Source organism: Saimiri boliviensis, chromosome 13 (genome assembly GCF_048565385.1).
Source record: "Saimiri boliviensis isolate mSaiBol1 chromosome 13, mSaiBol1.pri, whole genome shotgun sequence".
NCBI lineage: Eukaryota > Metazoa > Chordata > Mammalia > Primates > Cebidae > Saimiri > Saimiri boliviensis.
Genome location: NC_133461.1, coordinates 32495161 through 32517309, shown reverse-complemented (window position 1 = coordinate 32517309; position 22149 = coordinate 32495161). Strand labels below are relative to the sequence as shown.

At 41.6% G+C, this 22149-nt stretch overlaps 1 protein-coding gene and 1 pseudogene across 2 annotated transcripts in view; one reads left to right on the top strand and one right to left on the bottom strand.

The window, feature by feature from the left end:
* PSTPIP2 (proline-serine-threonine phosphatase interacting protein 2) overlaps positions 1-22149 on the bottom strand; it is a 119492-nt gene that overhangs the window by 83307 nt on the left and 14036 nt on the right. For both annotated transcript variants that reach the window (XR_012513110.1, XM_003924700.4), the window contains exon 2: positions 1618-1718. Coding sequence is in view for 1 of the 2 variants with exons in the window: in XM_003924700.4 (XP_003924749.1) it covers positions 1618-1718 (101 nt within the window). In the remaining variant the exon portion in view is untranslated. The remainder of the gene's footprint in view (positions 1-1617; positions 1719-22149) is intronic.
* LOC120361681 (small ribosomal subunit protein eS26 pseudogene) lies at positions 3666-9064 on the top strand (annotated as a pseudogene).

Below are 22149 nucleotides of genomic sequence, written 5' to 3'. Positions count from 1 at the left end.
AAACACAATTGGATAAAATAACAGGGTAGTCCTGTTTCATTGTTTTGTTTATGCATGTGTATTCTAGGTGGCTGCGTAAAATATATTTTTTATTGAGGGTCACATTCAAAAAAGTACGGAAGCCACTGATTTAGACAAACCTCACTGTATCAGGGGACACTTGGATGGTTCTGCCAGGCAGGCAGTGCTGGGTGCCCTGAGCCAACAGGCACTTCCTTCCCAGATGTATTCCATGGCCATTTCTGCAGATGTATTCCAAGGCCATTTGATTCCCAGGAGGAAATTTATAAAAGCCATAACTGGTGGAGGAACAGAAAAAAAGCAGAGTCTTCCGCAGTCTCTAGATCCTTCATGCTCATGAAACTCTATCCTAGCACTGCTGAAGGAGGGAGGAAACTCCCCGCCAGTGTTTGTAAAAAGCAAGGCACACTTTTTAACCGGGGGTCAACATTGTCAACCATCTTGGGTAGAAAAGAAGGGAGCTGCTTCCTTAAAGGGGGAGGAGCAGCAGCCAGCTCCACGGCGCTGACAGTGGCCAAGCCTCTCTCGGTTCACCCCTCCTCAGGCCTCCAAGTCCTCTGGACCTTTGGGATGACTCAAGGAGACAGGCCTCAGCATCCAAGGGCCGGGCAACCAGTGTGAGTAAGTTTGATCATGACCTAACCTTCTCTTGAGCAGAAAGGGAGAGTTGACAGAAATTGCTTTGATGTCTCTATCTCTGGGTTCTGAACCTTTCACTTACTGCCTTACAAATAGAACCTGTTCATTAATTTTCAAATTAATTAAGATTCATCTTGGCAAGGATCCTGATCATTGGCCCCAAATCCTCTTATATTCCTTCATCTAGAACCTCTGTAAAATGGAATATTCTAGATGAATAAGTTTCCGCAAAACTAAGTTTCTTTAAACAAACAAACAAAAAAAAGTCTTACTCATTTTTTAAAAAAAGAAGAAAAGAAAATCCTGTGAACCACGCCAGTTACCCATGGATCACCACGCCCTGGCAACCCCAGGAGCTTCGTGATCGGCTCCACAGCTTTCCCACGGCTCCTCATCCTCCTGGTCTCTGAGCTGGAATCTTCCTCCCTCTAACCACTTGGGCCATGTGATTCGCACCTCAAGCTTGCTGTTCTCCCAGATATCCAGGTACTTCTTCACCTGTCAAATCCACCTCACCCTCTGAGGGCCACCACAAGGACCTACTCCTCCATGAAGCCACCCTGCCCTCTTTATTTTCTTCTTCCTTTCCTCCTTTCCCTCCCTTTCTTCCTTCCTCCTTCTCTCCTTCCTTTTTCCGTTCCTCTTCTTTTCTTCTTCGCCAACCCTCAGCAGTCTCCTCCCACGGGGTCTTTTGGTGTTATTTCTAACACACTACTAAGTATATTTTGTTTCTTACTACAGTTTGTTCATGGTTTCATCATAAATCTTATGTACCAAATTGGTTTCTAAGAACTTTAGGCCAGAAGAATCATATACTTCTCTGGTATCATTCCATAACCTAGAGTAGAGGCTCTTCGGCACATCAAACACAAATGAAAAAGAGGCCATCGTTCCTTGTCCATGTGGGGACATCTTGGCCCCCCTCTTGACCTTTTCAGAGAGGACAGAGCATCGTACCTTTCTTTTAGAAAGTCTTCAAACTCTTTGCAGTTCTTGCGGCCATTGTTCAGATGCTGGATGATGCTATCATAGCCGATGGTGCTGAGGATGTCTGCACTCTGGGGAAAAGATAACATGGGGTCAGACCAGGAAAGGAATGGAAGGCAGCCCCAAGGCCGGAAAGAAGATGGGGCAGAAAAGGTGGGAAGCCAGCAATGGAACATTGCTGACTCATTTTGAGATGGCGCAGGGACCCCACCTTAGGAGCCGGTCAGGCTGCTTTACCCTCACCATGGAGATTAAGGAACATGTTTCAATTCCTTCAAGGAAAATTACAGGCATGTAGCTAGCCCTGCAACCAGAAATTAGGGAACTGAATGAATAATCCACTAAATAAGAATATAATAATAACTTCAATAACTTCAACTATAGCCACCCAAGTAAGTCATGGTCACAAGATATTTGGTTTCCTACAGAAATAAAGATAACATCTTATATACATCCTTGAGTTGTTTTTCAGAAACCAGGACTCCCATTCAATGACAAATGCTGATCACACTCATGTTGACCTTCAACAGATTGGAACCAGAAAACGGATGAGGAAATTCCAGAAATTCCTCAGTCCCTAACTCACTTTGGAATCCCACTCATTCTTACCTTTAAAAACTCTTGCCTGTAAGCCATCGTGTCCCTTCTCCTTGTTTGGCACCCTGCAATAAATGCTTTTCTTTCTGTAACTGCAAACCTTTGTGTCAGTGTTTGGCTCTGCTGCGCCGAGTAAGCAGACCCAAGTTCGGTTCGTTAACATTTTACCTCCAAGACGCAGGTAGCCAAGAAGAACAACGAAAGAAGTAGAAACACATGTAGCTGTGAGAGTTTTGTAATTGATGAGACTGAAGGGCCACAAAACTGGAAGTAACAGATGAATCAAAGGCACATGGGTGAGGGAGTTGGCTGGCCCGAGGCCCCTCTATGGATCCTCTACTCAAGCCCAAAATCAGGCCTGGCTTATTTTTTGTATTTTTAGTAGAGATGGGGGTCTCTCCATGTTGCCCAGTCTGGTCTTGAACTCCTGACCTCAAGCAGTCTGCCTGCCTTGACCTCCCAGAGTGCTAGGCACGAGCCGCCATGCTTGGCCAAAATTTTTAATATGCAGCTTACTTATATTTTATTCTACTGTCCTCTCCAGGGTTGGAGGGAGCAGGCTAAGTCCCCCAAACCAATAGCCTCAGAAGCAGTACATTCTAAAAATCAAGCCAACAAGTCCCGAAACCAACAAATCAGTATACTAAATAACACTTCAAAGTGTCCACTAAGGAGGCTGGTTCCCTAGTTTCTCACCCGAATGCATGCAGTGGGTTGTCTGTTTCAGACTATAGTCCCTGAGAGGTTGGCTAGCTGGCCTCTGGGTGTGCCCTGGGGAGTTTTGAACTCATCCACCCCATCCTAGCCAAGGTAAACCAATCCTTCCCAGCCCCAGTTTGCAGAAGGAAGTATGGCTCTATATGGGATGAGGGGTTTCTAAAGATACCTCTCTACCTAGCCCTGGGTACTAAAAAAGCAGAATTTCTCTCTTCCATTTGCTGCCACTTATGATGGCCTAGCTGAGCAGACAGCAGTCCCAGAGAGACCCAGCAGGACACAGGCCTGGGGCTGATTTCAACTTGGCAACCTAACAAGCCGTGTTGCCTTGCACTTTTTAAACGGACCTATAAAAAGCATCATAATTTTTACAGGTTATGAATCTAAGTTAGAAATGTTTAATTGTATGCTTTGTGACTGATGTTTGAGCAAATCTTAGAAAGCCCAAGCAGCTTCCACCAAAGCTTCACTTGTTCACTGGTCTCCTCCATACATACCCCTCTGTCTTAGCCAGGAAGGCATCTAACTGCCCCTGAAATGCAGCGCTCAGCAGCAGTTCTAAGAAGATGCTTACATTATCCTCTCCTGAATCCAGATCTAGACCCTCAATTCCCAGGTTTTCTGGAAGTCTTCTCTGAGCAGCCCCCGTTCTCCCTTCTCTAGATTCTCAGAATCCCCAGCATCTGAATTTGTTGTTCGCTATCATGACTGTGACTACCTTTCTGCCCCAACTCTACTGCAAGTGCTTGCAGCTTCTTTCAAGCCTTGAACTCCCTTGTACACCCTCCCCCCCCAAAAAAAATCTATCTTAATATTATTCACATCAAAGTCCTACAGTAAAATTCTACAGAATGAAAAGGCCTCTTGTGCTTGCTGCCAGATGCATCAGAAGAGACAATGAACAGATTCCTGAGTGATCAATGAATGAGTCCCAAATGGTCAGTGTCAAAACTGGTTTGTAGACAGAAGTCTTTGCTCTTCCCAGAGGAAGACACTGGGCTTCCTGTTTCCTTTCTTTCTTTCTTTCTTTCTTTCTTTCTTTCTTTCTTTCTTTGTTTTTTTTTTTTTTTTTAATTTTGAGACAGGGCCTCACTCTGTCACCCAGGCTGGAGTGCACTGGCATGAACACTGCTCACTGCAGCCTTGATCTCTTAGGCTCAAGCAATCCCTTTGCCTTAGCCTCCCAAGTAGCTGGGACTATAGGCACACCACCACACTTGGCTAATTTTTTTTTTCGTTTTTAGTAGAGGTGAGGATTTGCTGTGTTGCCCAGGCTGGTCTCAAACTTCTGAGCTCAAGTGATCCTCCCGCTTCAGTCTCCCAAAGTGTTGGGATTACAGGCATGAGCCACCATACCCAGCCCCTTTTTCTTAATTAAGGATGTGGAAGCTCTTTGAGTGGGACAGCACGGGTGGAACCAGGCCAGGGTTTCCTGGAAACACAAACCAAAACCACAGACTTCCTAGCTGCCAGCTGTTAAAAAACCAGAATCGCTGCCTTAGAGGAGTGGCTGGACTACAGACGCAACCAAGAAAAAAATCCTCAGGAGAAACCAAAAAGTGCTGAAGGGCATGTTCAAAGTGCTGGAGGACTTGGTCTGGGAACTCCTGCCTATGGTACTCAGAGAACACAGGTGGTAAATTGACTGACAAAAATAAAAATAGGAGGGCCAAGCAAGAAAAGGGCTGCATGATACACCAAGACATCCTCTAGCATAGACTATTTTGTATCATGAGTTAACATCTTTTAAAAATTCAATTAACTCCTTAAAGGGTATCTGGATTATACCCAAACTATCATCCACAGTAGTTTACATATTAACCGTGTTTGAGAAATGTCTGTTAATTACATATCAACTAATATGAAGTACTAAAAAGTTTACAAAACCAGCATAAGATAGAGTTCCTGCAATCGGTTCCTACCATTCATTTAGAGAGTTTGTAAAAGACACATACATAAAATAAACATGTGTGCACAAGGAATATTAGAAACTAGTATTGAAGGCTATACAGAGAAAATATGTAATGAATGCAGTAGACAAGGGAGGACAGGTTAGGGTCATCAGAGATGAAAATAAATAAAATTGAAATTGAGCCTTTTAAAACTACTAGCACTGGCCAGGCACAGTGGCTCATGCCTATAATCCCAGTATTATGGGAGGTCAAGGCAGGCAGATCACGTGAGGCCAGGAATTCAAGACCATCCTGGTCACCATGGTGAAACCTCATCTCTACTAAAAATACAAAAATTAGCTGGGTGTGGTGGTGCGTGCCGGTAGTCCCAGCTACTAGGGAGGCTGAGGTAGGAGAATCGCTTGCACCCAGGATGTGGAGGTTGCAGTGAGCTCAGATGGTGCCACTGCACTCCAGCCTGGCAACAGAGTGATACCCCATCTAAAATAAAATAAAATATAAAACTGTAGCACTCACCTGAGAAATTGAAAAATATTTCAAACCAATTGACAGCAAAAATTAAAAAAAAAAAGAAATATGTGAGATATGGCAAAACGGAGACTTATAAATGCTTATATTAGAAAAGAAACAATGGTTTTAAAATTAATGAGCAAAGCTTTCACTTTTAGTAATTAGAAAGAACAAATTAAATCTGTAGTAAATAGAAGAAAGGAAATAGAAACAGTAGAATACAATGAAATAGAAATGTACAAATAGAGAAAATTAATAAAACAAAAAACTTATCCTTTGAAAAGTTTAATAAAACCAATAAGCCCACAGCTAAATTGACCAAAAAACAAGATAGATAGGGAAAACACAAATTACCACTATCAGGATGAAAGAGGGAACATTAATACAGATTTCAATAAATATTTTACAGATGTTAAAATAAGGGAATATTATGAATTATGATGAAACATATTTGAAGGACACAAATTACCAAAATCAACATAAAAAACATATCTGAGGTCGGGCGCGGTGGCTCAAGCCTGTAATCCCAGCACTTTGGGAGGCCGAGGCGGGCGGATCACGAGGTCAAGAGATCGAGACCATCCTGGTCAACATGGTGAAACCCCGTCTCTACTAAAAATACAAAAAATTAGCTGGGCATGGTGGTGCGTGCCTGTAATCCCAGCTACTCAGGAGGCTGAGGCAGGAGAATTGCCTGAACCCAGGAGGCGGAGGTTGCGGTGAGCCGAGATCGCGCCATTGCACTCCAGCCTGTGTAACAAGAGCGAAACTCCGTCTCAAAAAAAAAACAAAAACAAAAACAAAAAAAAATAAAAAAAAAATATCTGAATAGCCCCGTATCTTTAAAGAAATTGAATATGTAATTTAACACTTTCCCACAAAGAAAACATGAGACTCAGATGAATTCACTGTTGAGGTCTATCAAACATTTAAGGAAAAAAGTAACACTAATTGTTCTCAAAGCCTTTCAGAAAATAGAAAAATACTTCTGCACTTGTTTTATGAGACTAGTATAACCCTGTTACCAAAAAAAGATAAGGGCATTGTTTTTAAAAAATTACAGAAAAATATCTCTCATAAACAGAGATATAAAAACATTTGCCAAACAAGGACTTCATGACTAAAACAACAAAAGCAACGGCAACAAAAGCCAAAATAGACAAATGGAATCTAATTAAACTTAAGAGCTTCTAATGACAGCAAAAGAAACTATCATTAGAGTGAATCCAAACTAACAGAATGGGAAAAAATGTTTGCAATTTACTCATCTGACAAAGGACTAATATTCAGAATCTAACAAGAACTTAAACAAACTTACAAGAAAAAAACAACCCTATCAAAAAGTGGGCAAAAAAAGTGTCTTTTGAGAAGACACTTCTCAAGAGAAGACATTTATGCAGTCAACAAACATGAAAAAAAGCTCATCATCACTGTTCATTAGAGAAATGCAAATCAAAACCACATTGAGAAGTATCTCAACTCTCAATCCACTCAGAAAGGTGATCATTGAAAAATCAGGAGACAACAGATGCTGGAGAGGATGTGGAGAAATAGGAATGCTTTTATACAGTTGGTGGGGGTGCAAATTAGTTCAACCATTGTGGAAGACAGTGTGGCAATTCCTTCTAGAAATAGAAATACCATTTGACCAAGCAATCCCATTACTGAGTATATACCCAAAGGATTATAAGACATTCATTTATAAAGACACATGTACACGTATGTTTACTGAGGCACTGTTTACAATAGTGAAGACCTGGAACCAACCCAAATGCCCATCAATGATAGACTAGATAAAGAAAATGTGGCACATATACACCATGGAATACTATGCAGCCGTAAAAAAAAGGATGAGTTCATGTCCTTTCCAGGGACATGGTTGAAGCTGGACACCATCATTCTCAGCAAACTGACATAAGAACAGAAAACCCAACGCCGCAATTTCTCACTCATAAATGGGTGTTGAACAATGAGAACACATGGACACAAGGAGGGGAACATCACACACCAGGGCCTGTTGGGGGCTGGGGGGACTAGGGGAGGGATAGCAGGGGATGGGAGGATTGGGGAGGGTTAACATTAGGAGAAAAACCTAATGTCGTTGATGGGGGATGGATGCAGCAAACCACCATGGAACATGTATATCTATGTAACAAACCTGCACATATACCCCAGAATTTAAAGTATAATTTTAAAAGAGCATTTGCCAAAAAGTATAATACATTATGAACAAGTGGTAACTCAATAACACAAGGTAAACTTTTTTTTTTTTTTTTTCTTGAGTCAGAGTCTGGGTCTGTTACCCAGGCTGAAATGCAGTGGAGTGATCTCGGCTCACTGTAATCTCTGCATCCAGGGTTCAAGCAATTGTCCTGCCTCGGCCTCCAAGTAGCTGGGATTACAGGCACTTGCCACCACATCTAGTTAATTTTTATATTTTTTTAGTAGAGATGGGGTTTTACCGTGTCATATAATCATCTTAATAGATGCAGAAAAAGGATATGAAAGACCTCAATACCAACTCAAAATAGAAAATCAACCAATTATTAAGAGAATAGAATGTCCTCAATCTGACAAATAGTATCTACAAAATAGTATCACCATCTACTTAATGGTGAAAGACTGAGTACTTCCTTCCTAAGATCAGGAACAAGGCAAGGATGACGGCTCTCACTACTTCTATTCAACACACTGAATGTCCTAGCCAGTGCCAGGCAAAAAAAAGAAGTAAACAACATACATATTGGAAAGGAAAAAGTAAAACTGCCTTATCAGCAGACAACATGATCATGGCCATAGAAAATTCTAAGAAGTTTACAAAAAAATTACTAAAACTAGTAAGTTTAACAAGGTTACAGGAAACAAGGTCAATATACAAAAATCTATAGTATTTCTATATACCACTGGCAAAAAAAAAGGAAAGAAAAAATGTAAACATTTATTTATAGTGGCATAAAAAGATAAACTATACAAGAATAACACAAGAAGTTTTGCAAGATTTCTTCACTGAAAATAACAAAAAATTACCGCGAAAAAAAAAAAAGGAAGATTACCTTAATTATACCATGCTTGTAGATTGAAGGAGTGAATATTGTTAAAACACAGGTTTCCCCAAATTGATGTATAGATCTAACACAGTTCCATCAAAATCCCAAAAGTCTTTTCTGTAGAAATTTGTAAGTTAAGCCTAAAGTGTGTAAGGAATTACAAAGGACCTAGAATAGGCAAAAGAAAAAGTTATTTCTTCGCTGCAAGCTTCCAAGGTGACAAAGAAAAGAAGGAACAATGGTTGTGCCAAAAAGGGCCACGGCCGTGGTCAGCCTATTCGCTGCACAAACTGTGCCCAATGTGTGCCCAAGGACAAGGCCATTAAGACATTTGTCATTTGAAACACAGTGAAGGCTGCAGCAGTCAGGGATATTTCTGAAGCGAGCGTCTTTGATGCCTGTGTACTTCCTAAGCTCTATGTGAAGTTACATTACTGTGTGAGTTGTGCAATTCACAGCAAAGTAGTCAGGAATTGATTTCATGAAGCCCACAAAGATCAAACACCCCCACCCTGATTTAGACCTGTGGGTGCTGCCCCACGACCCCCACCAAAACCCATGTAAGGAGCTGAGTAAAACATTGAAGACAACTATTCTCTGGAGAAAAATAAAATGGAAATTGTACTTGATATTGCCTATAAGGACTTCATGACCAAAACACCAAAAGCATTGGCAACAAAAGCCAAAATAGACAAATGGGACCTAATCAAACTCCAGAGCTTCTGCGGGGCAAAAGAAACAGTCATTAGAGTGAATCGGCAACCAACAGAATGGGAAAAAATTTTTGCGATCTACCCATCTGACAAAGGGCTGATATCCAGAATCTACAAAGAACTAAAACAGATTTACAAGAAAAAAACAAACAAGCCCATTCAAAAGTGGGCAAAGAATACGAACAGACACTTTACAAAAAAGGACATACATGAGACCAACAAACATTTGAAAAAATGCTCATCATCAGTGGTCATTAGAGCAATGCAAATCAAAACTACATCGAGATACCAACTCATGCCAGTGAGAATGGCAATCATTAAAAAATCTGGAGACAACAGATGCTGGAGAGGATGTGGAGAAATAGGAACACTTTTACACTGTTGGTGGGAGTGTAAATTAGTTCAACCAGTGTGGAAGACAGCATGGTGATTCCTCAAGGACCTAGAAATAGAAATCCCATTTGACCCAGCAATCCCATTACTGGGTATATATCCAAAGGATTATAAATCGATCTACTATAAGGACACATGCACATGAATTGTTTACAATAGCAAAGACCTGGAACCAACCCAAATGCCCGTCAATGATAGACTGGACAAGAAAAATGCGGCACATATACACCATAGAATACTATGCAGCCATAAAAAATGATGAGTTCATGTCCTTTGTAGGGACATGGATAAACCTGGAAACCATCATTCTCAGCAAACTGACACAAGAGCAGAAAATCAAACACCGCATGTTCTCACTCATAGGCGGGTGTTGAACAATGAGAACACATGGACACAGGCAGGGGAGCACTACACACTGGGGTCTATTCAGGGGAAATAGGGGAGGGACAGTGGTGGGTGAGGAGTTGGGGAGAGACAACATGGGGAGAAATGCCAGATATAGGTAATGGGGAGGAAGGCAGCAAATCACACTGCCATGCGTGTACCTATGCAACAATCTTGCATGTTCTTCACATGTACTCCAAAACCTAAAATGCAATAAAAAAAATAAAAAGAAAAAAATATTTAAAGAAGAACAAAGCTGGAGGACTGATACCATCTGACTTTGAAATTCTTCTCGACCCAGGTGTGGTGGTACACACCCATATCTGTAGTCCCAGTTACTCAGGAGGCTGAAGCTGGAGAATCGCTTGGGCCCAGGAGGTTGAGGCTGCAGTGAGCTTTGCACCACTGCACTCCAACCTGAACAACAGAGCAAGAACCTGCCTCAGCAACAACAACAAAAAGAAAACAACTTTTCTTGAAGTTATGGTAACTGGAACAGTATGGTACCTCTCAGAGGAGAGACAAATAGACCAACAGAACAGAATAGAATCCAGGAATAGAAGCCTTATATATGGTCACTGTATTTCTGGATCTTATTCTGTTCTTTGCTGAAAGTCAGTTGACCTCACTTATATATGGTCAACGGACTTTCAACAAAGTTGCCAAAGCTATTCAACGGGAAAATGGAAGTCTTTCCAACAAACGGCTCTGGAATAACTGCATAAATCTGTTGGCAGGGAAAGCCTCTACTCAATCCATTCTGCAGGCCTCTGAGACCTTATTTCTATGCTTCTTTTCTACCTCTTCTATCCTGCCATGGGCCCTGGGCAGAAGCGTAGGGAGTAGAGGGGATGCAAACAGCACCTGCAGTCTGCAAAGCCACCATCAGGATGACAGGCGCAGCTGCTGAGCATCACACACCTAGTTCTGTGCTGCATATCCAGCCCACTCCTGTCATGATGTCTGCTATACAGTCTCTATAGAGACTTTCTATATGCCTTCCAAGTGACTGGAATGTAGTTTGACAATTGTGGCCATACAAAATACAAAAGACTAAAAGAACCATCATGGTTCCTGCCTAGAGGAGCTTACAAAAAGAAGAAAGCAGGATGCAGGTCTGTGAAAATAAAGAACACTACAGAATGGGGAGGTGAGAGAATGACTCTCAGAAGTGCAAAGAAGAGGCCAGAGAAGACCCTCCATGGTCTGCATTTCATTTTAAAAACCTCCCATCTTGAGCGAAACATGCAAATTGGCGATGATGGCTTTGGGAAGCCCAGAGAGCCCCACTAGAACAGGGAGGAGGCCAGTTACTTTGCATTTCATACAAAGTCTGCAGTTTGTTTGGTGCCTGGGCATAGGGTGCGTAAGTGTGCTGCACTTTGCATTCAAGAACCACAGCATGTTCCATAAACACAGTGAGACAGGAGCTCTTTCTGTGTTTTACAGGTGGAGGAAACAAGACACTAGGAAGCTTTCCTTATCTGCTTTCCTTATCACTGCTTCCAACTGCTATGAAAATTTGTAACTCTCAACTAACAATATGATCCAAATCTCTGCTATTTATTAACAGCTATAAGACAATAGCAGACAGGATAAAGACCAGGAAGTTCATTTTACCTCCCTATGCTGCCACCTTGATCTTTCTTTCCTATTTACTTACCACCCTATGAGGTAAAACCAAATGGATCAAATTCTGCATATATGGATTAATTATTATTAATTAATATTAATAATTATGTCTAGGGCCAGGCACAGTGGCTTATGTCTGTAACCCCAACACTTTGGGAGGCCAAAGCAGGCGGATCATGAGGTCAGGAGTTCAAGACCAGCTTGGCCAACATAGTAAAACCCCATCTCTACTAAAAATACAAAAATTAGCCTGGCATGGTGATGCACTCCTGTAGTCTCAGCTATTTGGGGGACTGAGGCAGGAGAATTGCTTGAACCCGGGAGGCAGAGGTTGTGGTGAGCCAAGGTCACGCCACTGCACTCCAGTCTGGGCAACAGAGGGAGATTCTGCCTCAAAAAAAAATTAAAAATTAAAAAATTATGTCTAACATACATTGAGTACTTGCTGTGTGCCAAATAGCATATCAAGTATTTTGCATGGAATATCTTGTTGAATCCTTACCACAATCATATGACATAGGTATCATTATTATCTTCCTATGGAGGACAGGCCTTTGGGGCTCAAAATCTGCATTTTCAAACAGACAATACTCTGAATTTTTAAACCACTCTACTACATAGCTTCTCTTATTTGAGGGCAAGGACTGTATCTAGCTTTTTGTCCATTAGTCCATTTCCTTGCAATTCTAGATGGAAAACACCCAGGCTTTCATGCCACACTTCAGTTTGGGTGCCGATTCTACCATTCATATGCTATGTGACTTTGAGCTAAAGGCTCAATCTCTCTTACTGTTAATTTACTAGACTGTAAAGTGGGGATTATTGAAAGGATTAAAGGAGATCAAGTGCTTTGAGTTTGTCAACTGCTTCAAGAATTAAAAGAATGAAGGAAGACACATTTGAATTTTTCAAGACCAGTCCCATTAGCAAAAAAGGATGTGTTTGGATCACGTGAATATTTTCACTGAAAGCAAACAATGGTGAAATAAACGTAACCTGTTTTTAAAAAATGTGTGTGTTGTCATCTGGGAAGCAGGTGGAGAAGTGTCAGATACACCTTAGCAATAGATATGAAAATGACTATTAGCACGTCAGTGTGTTGAGTCATGTTCTCCTAAGGTCAAAGTCACTATAATGGTTGTGTCCTTCAACCTTAAATAATAGTAGTGAACAGTGCAGACCAGCATGAAACTCCACCCCAGTTCCTGCTTCAGTGATATTCTACAAACCCACAATCTGCCTACCTCGCTTCCTACAACCCTTGAAAATCCTCAGCATCATCTAGGCTAGATCCACACTTGACATTTTCACTCCAAATGTCCCTACTCTAGAGTCAGCAGGTCATTTAAAAAGGCAACTTCGGCCAGGCGTGGTGGCTCAAGCCTGTAATCCCAGCACTTTGGGAGGCCGAGGCGGGTGGATCACGAGGTCAAGAGATCGAGACCATCCTGGTCGACATGGTGAAACCCCGTCTCTACTAAAAATACAAAAAACTAGCGGGGCATGGTGGCACATGCCTGTAATCCCAGCTACTCAGGAGGCTGAGGCAGGAGAATTGCCTGAACCCAGGAGGCAGAGGTTGCGGTGAGCCGAGATTGCGCCATTACACTCCAGCCTGGGTAACAAGAGCGAAACTCCGTCTCAAAAAAAAAAAAAAAAAAAAAAGGCAACTTCACTCTATTCAAAATAAGTTAAGTGAAAGTAGAAACTGAGGAAGTGTGCAACCCAAGAACACATTAGAAAAAACTAATAATAAAGATTAGAAGAATACGTACCAAATACTGAAAGTAATTTTCTTCTTAGCACTTTTCTACATTTTCTAAACTTTCAACAGTATACTTATACTGTGTTTATAATCAGAAGTCTTTCTCCCTACCTCCATTCCTTAATGACAACTCGAACTCTTTTGTTTATCCCACATCTGTTCCCAAGCCACACTGAAATAACACATAATCCACAGCAACAATAGAAAACAAAAAAGAGCCCAGTGAGGAAACCAGAGATTTGTAGGAATTTCTGTAATAGAAAAAGCAGACAGGACTAAACAGACAAAGGTCAGAAGACAGTATTCCAGCCTAGACAAGACAGAGAAGGAAGTACACAAACTTTTCCAACAAAATCCTAGAACTTAAGCCCCAAGCTCTCCATCAGCAGGGGCTGAAACTGGAGCTGCGTCGGAGAAATCAGCAGGGTGTTTGGAGGTCGCTGGGAACTCAGCCAGTGGCCTGCCCCACTCCAGGAGGAAGCAGAGCAGCTGGTTCTGACATTTGTGCCAAGGTCGCAGCTGATTCGAGGACTCCACCCCGTATCAGGCACCTAACATGGGCATGAAAACCAGAACAGCAAAGGGCACTGTCCCCAGCAGTCTTCAAAGTTTCCACAGTAAAAAGTTAAACAAAAAAAGGGTCAGCACAGCTCTGAGGCCCTCTAAATGCCCTCCACTTCCTGGGCAATGCCTGTCCCAACTTCTTATTACAGACTGAGACCAAAATATCAGAAATCGTTAATACAAGCACCTACTTAGAAAACCAGAGATTAAAGTGAAAAACTGGGAACAAAATACACAAAAAAGTAACAGCCTTCTTATATGTCAACAAGAACCTTTTAAAACATAATTTAAAAGACAAAGATCCTATTCAAAATATCAAGAAAATCTTGAAAATGTCTAGAAATAAGTCTTTTTTTGTTGTTTTTGTTTTTGTTTTTGTTTTTGTTTTGTTTTTTTTTGTTTTGTTTTGTTTTGTTTTGTTTTTTTGAGACGGAGTTTCGCTCTTGTTACCCAGGCTGGAGTGCAATGGCGTGATCTCAGGTCACCGCAACCTCCGCCTCCTGGGTTCAGGCAATTCTCCTGCCTCAGCCTCCTGAGCTGGGATTACAGGCACGCGCCACCACGCCCAGCTAATTTTTTGTATTTTTAGTAGAGACGGGGTTTCACCATGTTGACCAGGATGGTCTCGATCTCTTGACCTCGTGATCCACCCGCCTCGGCCTCCCAAAGTGCTGGGATTACAGGCTTGAGCCACTGCGCCCGGCAAGTCTTTTTTTTTTTAAGTGAAAACAAGTTTATTAGGAAAGTAAAGGAATAAAAGAATGGCTACTCCAGAGGCAGAGCTGCCTAGAAATGAGTCTTTTGAAGCAATACTACCAAACATTGCCAAAGAACACAGAGGAAGGCCTCAATACAGCCTAGAAATAAGTCCTAGATGAAGATGGCAAAATCCAATGTTGGAAAAATTCAATTCTACCCAAATAAATCTAGAAAGTTAAAACAATCCTAGTTAGCCAGGCGCGGTGGTGCATGCCCATAGTCCCAGCCACTCGGGAGGCTGAGACTGGAGGATCACTTGAGTCCAGGAGTTCTGGGCTGTAGTGTGCTATGCCAATCGGGTGTCCACACTAAGTTCGGTATCAACATGGTGACCTCCCGGGAGCGGGGGACCACCAGATTGCCTAAGGAGGGGTGAACTGGCTCAGCTCAGAAACAGAGCAGGTCAAAACTCCCATGCTGATCAGATCAGGCCTGTGAATAGCCACTGCATTCCAGCCTAGGCATCATAGTGAGACCCCACCTCTTAAAAAAATTTAAAAAATAAAAATAAAATAAAATAAACCAATCCCAGTTAAAATCAAAATTCTGGGATTTTTTAAAATTTAAATGATCTGCCACTGTGCCCAGCCAACCTAAGTGATTTTTGACATAGTATTTTGACTATGTACTCCTAGCCAAAGATTTAAAAAAAAAAAAATAAGTATAAATATTGAACTCTAGCTTGCTTTTCACAATAGTATGGCTAGCAATTCTGAAACTGCTTATTGTGGATAATGGGAGGCAGGTTTCTCATAGAAAAAGGAACAGTGGCATGCTACAGTTGGCTTACTTAGTGAGAACCAGTTATTACACATCTCTTTCTAATTCTCCGTTCATTAATGTCAGCTTGAAACTGACCATGGAAGGGAGCTTTTATACCATGAATGCTGGCAGACATTGCCTATCAGGCTTTTTATCCACTGGACGGCCAGTATTAAACACCTGCCAGCACACCATGAGAAGGGAATGAAAACTACAAGTGAAGGAAGTCTAGAATAAATCCTATGGCACTGGAATGGAATTGGAAGTATCATTACACATAAATGTATTTCCTAGCTCTGTCTGTTGGGAAGCCCTGGAAACATACAAATGGCAGTGAGCTTACCTAGAGCACAAATCTTAGTTTCTAAATATTAATCACTGTTTAATGGAACCAGGACTTTTTGGAGAAATGGCAGATTCCAGAACTGGGGCAGGAAAATTACCTACTAAGTCTGTAACATCTTGTGCCAGTTAACAAGAAAGTGCTCAAAGAATGACGAGGATATATCAAAAGGAAATAGGATCCACTTTAAAGGAGCTCTCCACTGTCCAAATCTAGGACAATTTAGACATCAAGATTAATAATGATGGCAATGGTTGGGCATGGTGGCTCATGCCTGTAATCCCAGCACTTTGAGGCCAAGGTGGGCAGATCACTTGAGGTGAGGAGTTTGAGACCAGCCTAACCAACATGGTAAAACCTATTCTATACTAAAAATATAAAAATTAGCTGGGCATGGTGGCGTACACCTGTAATCCCAGTTACTTGGGAGGCTGAGGCAGAATAGCTTGATTCACCAGGAGGCAGAGGTTGCAGCGAGCTGAGATCGTGCCACTGTACTCCAGCCTGGGTAACAGAGTGAGACTACATCTCAAAAAAAAAAAAAAAAAAAAAAAAAAGACGGTAACATATTATAATGCATTAAATAAAATAAGAATCCATGAACCCAGGCTAACATGGTGGAAAGGGGAGAGTTCCTTACAGCAGAATGCCAGTTTTACTATATAGATAGAATTAGAAAACCACCATACAAAGATTTATACATGAACATTCATAGCAGGTCAATCTGTAATAGCTAAATACTTGAAACAACCCAAATGTCCATTAATAAGTCCAGGCTGACCATGATGGATCACACTTGTAATCCCAGCACTCTAGGAGGCTGAGGCAGGCAGATCGCTTGAGTCCCGGCATTCAAGACCAGCTTGGGCAATGTGGCTAAACCCTATCTCTACAAAAAATATAAAAATTAGCCAGGCATGATGGCACAGGTTTATAGTCCCAGCTACTCAGGAGGCTGCGGTAAGAGGATGGCTTGAGCCAGGAGGTGGAAGTTGCGATGAGCTGTGATTGTGCCACTGCACTCCAGCCTAGGTGACAGAGTGAGACCCTGTCTCAATACAAAACAATAAAAACAACAAGTCTATGGATAAACAGTGATATGTCCATAAAATAGAATACTATTCACTAATAGAAAGGAATAAGCTACTAATACATACATCAACATGCATAAATCTCAAAATAAGTATAAGTGAAAGAAGCCAAGCAAACAAAAGTACCTACTGAGTTCCAATTATACAAATTCTAGAAAATGCAACTAATCTATAGTGACAGAAAGCAGAGCAGTGGCTACCTGAGAAGGGTGTAATGCAGAGGGAGAGATGTCAAAGGGACATGAAGAACACTGCCATGTTCCTGCCAAAACACATGGCCTGAATCTAATCATCAGGAAACAGGCAAACGTGGATCGGGGCACATCCTACAAAGTAACTCTCCTGTACTCTTCAAAAATGCTAAAGTCCTAAAGACACAGAGACTGAGGAACTATTCCAGGTTAAAACAGATGGAAGGGACCTGGCAGCTAAATGCCATGTGGAATCCTGAATGGAAAATGTTTTCTTCTTTGGCTGGAAAGGAAATTATTGGAACAACTGTGGAAATTTGAGTAAGGTCTACATATTAGCTAATAGAATTATATTGATGTCATTTCCTGATTTGTCATTGTATTGTGATTGTGTAATAAGAAAATATCCTTATATTGGCCAGGTGTGGTGGCTCAGGCCTGTAATCCCGACACTTTGGGAGGCTGAGGCGGGCAGATCACAAGGTCAGGAGTTTCAGAGCAGTCTTGCCAACATGGTGAAATCTCATCTCTACTAAAAATACAAAAATTAGCCAGGCGTGGTGGTGCACGCTTGTAGTCCCAGCTACTCAGGAGGATGAGGCAGGAGAACTGCTTGAACCAGAGAGGCGGAGGTTGCAGTGAGCCAAGATCATGCCACTGCACTATAGCCTAAGCGACAAATGAGTCTCCATCTCCAAAAAAAAAAAAAAAAAAAAAAAATTCTTATAATTAGAAAATACACGTTGCAATGTTTGTGGATAAAGGGAAATATCTACTTCTTTACTTCCAAATGGTTCCGAAAAAAGTGTGTGTGTGTGAGAAGAGGGAAAGAGAGAGGAAGAGAATTAAAAATAATTGTTAACTTTTGAGGAATCCAAGTGAAGAGCATATAGGAATTCTTTCTAATATATTTACAAGAGTAAATCTAAACTTCTTTAATGAAAAACACTGAAATTCAACATAATAGCCAACTAACACAAGAACAGAAAATCAAATACCACATGTTCTCGTTTACAAGTGGGAGCTAAATGGTGAGAACACATGGACACACAAAGGGGAGCAACACTAGGGCCTTTTGGAGGGTGGAGAATGGGAGGAGAGAGATGATCACAAGAAATGACTACTGGGTACTAGACTTAATACCTGAGTGATAAAATACTCTATACAAAAACCCCCGTGACACAAGTTTGTTACCTGAGTAACAAACCTGCACTTGTACCCCTGAACTTAAAATAAAAGTTAAAAATAAAGACATTCAAACCATGTAAAAAGACATGACAAATAGGAAGGAAAAGAGTAATAATATTTAATCAAAGATTAATGTGCATAATTAGCCCTAAAAATCAATCCTGTAAAAATGAACAACCGGCCGGGCGAGGTGGCTCACGCCTTTAATCCCAGCACTTTGGGGACCGAGGTGAGTGAATCATAAGGTTAGGAGAAGGAGACCATCTTAGCCAACCTGGTGAAACTTCATCTCTACTAAAAATACAAAAATTAGCTGGGTGTGGTAGCGCATGCCATCTACTGTGATACCATCTACTCGAGAGGCTGAGGACGAGAATCACTTGAACCTGGAGGCGGAGGTGGCAGTGAGCCGAGATCACGCCACCGCACTCCATCCTGGCAACAAAGCGATATGTTGTCTCAAAAAACAAATGCAAAAAAATGAACAACAAATTTTCTCAAGTGGGTAAGAGATATAAACAGGCAACACTCTAAAAAGAAAAACAAACAGCCAATAAGCAATGTTTAAATAAGAGAATAAATAATAATAATCAAATATATGCAAACAAACAGGATATAAGTTTTCACCCATCAAATTAGGAAAGGTGGAAAATTTCCAACGATGGCAAGTTACTGTCAAATTCTACTGGCAGGATTGAACATTGGCATAACCTTTTGAGGAGGAAATTAGGACTATCCATTAAAATTTTAAGTATGTATAGCCTTTGATGGTGAGTTTATCCTACAGAAATAACTACACAAAAGTGGAAAGATTCATACACCAGGATGTTCAGTGCAGCAGCATCATAATCAAAAATTGGCCAAGTACAGTGGTTCACACATGCCCATAATTCCAACACTTTGGGAGGCCAACGTGGGTGGACCACTTAAGCCCAGGAGTTCAACACAAGCTTGGGAAACATGGCAAAACCCCATCTCTACAAAAAATTTGCCAGGTATGGGGCTGGGCGCGGTGGCTCAAGCCTGTAGTCCCAGCACTTTGGGAGGCTGAGGCGGGTGGATCACACGGTCAAGAGATCGAGACCATCCTGGTCAACATGGTGAAACCCCATCTCTACTAAAAATACAAAAAATTAGCTGGGCATGGTGGCGCGTGCCTGTAATCCCAGCTACTCAGGAGGCTGAGGCAGGAGAATTGCCTGAACCCAGGAGGCAGAGGTTGCGGTGAGCCGAGATTGTGCCATTGCACTCTAGCCTGGGTAACAAGAGTGAAACTCTGTCTCAAAAAAAAAAAAAAAAAAAAAAAATTGCCAGGCATGGTGGCATGCACCTATGGTCCCAGCTACCTGGAATGCTAAGGTGGGAGGTCGAGGCTACAGTGAGCTATCATTGCACAACACACTCCAGCTTGAGCAATGGAATAAGACCCTTTCTCAAAACATAAAATAAATAAAAATGATAGTAACAAAGAATTGGAAGCAACCTAAATATTCAGCAATAAAGGTCATTTACATAAATTATGTACAATCACATGATGCAAAACTGAATAGATATTAGAATAAAACATAATAAGATACAATATATTGTTAGGAGAAAAATGAAAGTTACAAATATGAGCCCATTATAAATGAGCCCATACTCGTTCATGTACAGGTCTATTATATGTAACTGCAAAGAAAAGAAAGGGACACACCATACATGTACTAGTGACAACCTCTCTATCTGAACTGTTTGTATTATTTTTTTTTTTCTTTGAGATGGAGTCTCACTCTGTCGCTCAGGCTAGAGTGCAGTGGCACGATCTCAGCTAACTGCACCCTCCACCTCCTGGGTTCAAGCCATTCTCCTGCCTCAGCCTCCTGTGTAGCTGGGATTACAAGCACCCACCACCACACCCAGCTAATTTTTTGTATTTTTAGTAGAGACAGGGTTTCGCCATGTTGGCCAGGCTGGTCTTGAACTCCGGACCTCAGGTGATCCACCTGCCTCAGCCTACCAAAGAGCTGGGATTACAGGTGTGAGCCACCACACCCAGCCCATTTGGATTCACACAACAAAAATTAAACATAAGGCCAAGTGCAGTGGCTCACACCTGTAATCCTAGCACTTTGGGAGGCCAAGGCAGGAGGATCACTTGAGGACAGGAGTTCAAGACCAGCCTGGGCAACATGAAACCTTGTTTCTACCAAAAATACAAAATTAGTTGGGTGCAGTGATGGGTGTCTGTAATCCCAGCTACACATGAGGCTGAAGTGGGAGAATTGCTCGATCCCGGGAGGTGGAGGTTGCAGTGAGCCAAGATCACAGCCTCTGCACTCCAGCCTGGGTGACAGAGCAAGACCCTATCTCAGGAAAAAAAAAATTGAACATAAAACTGAAAACAACACAGGTTATTTTCTATTATGTATCTTGAGGTCATGGCTTTTTGAAAGACCATTATCCCTGGAAATTTAACACAGAAGGCATACGAGTCAGTAGATTTTAATGCTCAGAAAGTTGATTAACATCCAGCATTACCTATCTAAACAGCAACATGATCCAAGTCACAGAAAAACCCCAAACCCCTGGAGACATGAGAAATTCAATTGACAATTCCATTGAAAGAGAAAATCTGATCATTGAAGAAGGCGTTTAATTTATAAACATTCAACCACTTCTGAGCATTTTACTAAAGCTAAAGTTCAGACTTTTCCAGCTAATAAAAAACAAGTTGAAGTTCTGGGCTATCCCTGAGAGGTGCACCACCACATCTATCACAGGGTAAAATTAGTGATGCATCATATTACAGGGTGAAATCAGTGATGTGTCCAAGACGTGTGAAATGCAGACCCCACAGGTCTTCTGATTTACAGCATTCCCTGAGGACTACAGGCATGCCCAAGACAGGAACGGGGAGGCAGGCAAGTGCCAGGAAGTGGCTATACCCAAAACTGGAACTAGGTCCCCAAATACGGGACCAGGGGAACAGAGACACCAAACCTCGGCAGCCTAAATAGCAAAGCCAAGACAGCAAGCCAGGACAAACAACAAATGTGCTGCCACTACTGTCAAAAGCAAATATAGAACTAGGAGCTAGGAACCTGAACTAGGTCAAACCCAGGGGAATGTCCAGCATTGCTTCACCAGCTGACTTGTGTTCCTTCTCACTCCGAGTACAACGTTTGGGCCCAACCTATAGAAATTCCAAACAGCTTTTGACTACTATGTCACATTCCTACCACAATAATTTTGACCTACTCTCTAGTTGAGCCAGATCAGCAAAGTGTAACAAATCTTGAAGGCTTATGACACCATATAACTTTGAAGACCTAACCATATGCCTGCAGAAGTAAAAGCTGGGATGCATTTCACAACTGCTACGGGGAAACCTTGGCTAACCTCTTTATCCCAAGAAATTGCAAGTTAATTGAACATGTTTAATGTTAATTAAAAAAAAAAAAAAAAAACTTTTTCTATGAGTAATTTATCCCTGGAGGTTGGGATGTGAAGGCTAAAAGAGAGACTTTTATAGTTTTTTACTCTATATATACATCTGGACTGTTTTGTTATTTTACAATAAGCATGTGCTACATTCCTACTTTTTTAAGGTACCGATAAAAATGAAAAACGAACGGCTCATGGAATTCACAGGGGGTTCTCTGCTTAAAGGTGGGGGTGCTGAGGAGAGGCCTACCTGCAGGATAATTGTCAGTAGGCAGGTCTGTCACCAGCAGGGTGGGACCCTCTATGCCCTCAAGGAAAAGGTTGTGGCCTTGTCACGGCAGGTGGCCAGTACCCAGGACCCGGGACCCTGCCAGGGATGCTGGTCCACTTCCATCTGGGTTTGGGTACAAAGTGCAGGTTTGGTTTTTATTCTATGGTCTGAACAGGTATACTTGCTCTTCTTTTAATACTTTATGGGGAAAATCCTCCTAATTCTTTTTTTTTTTTTTT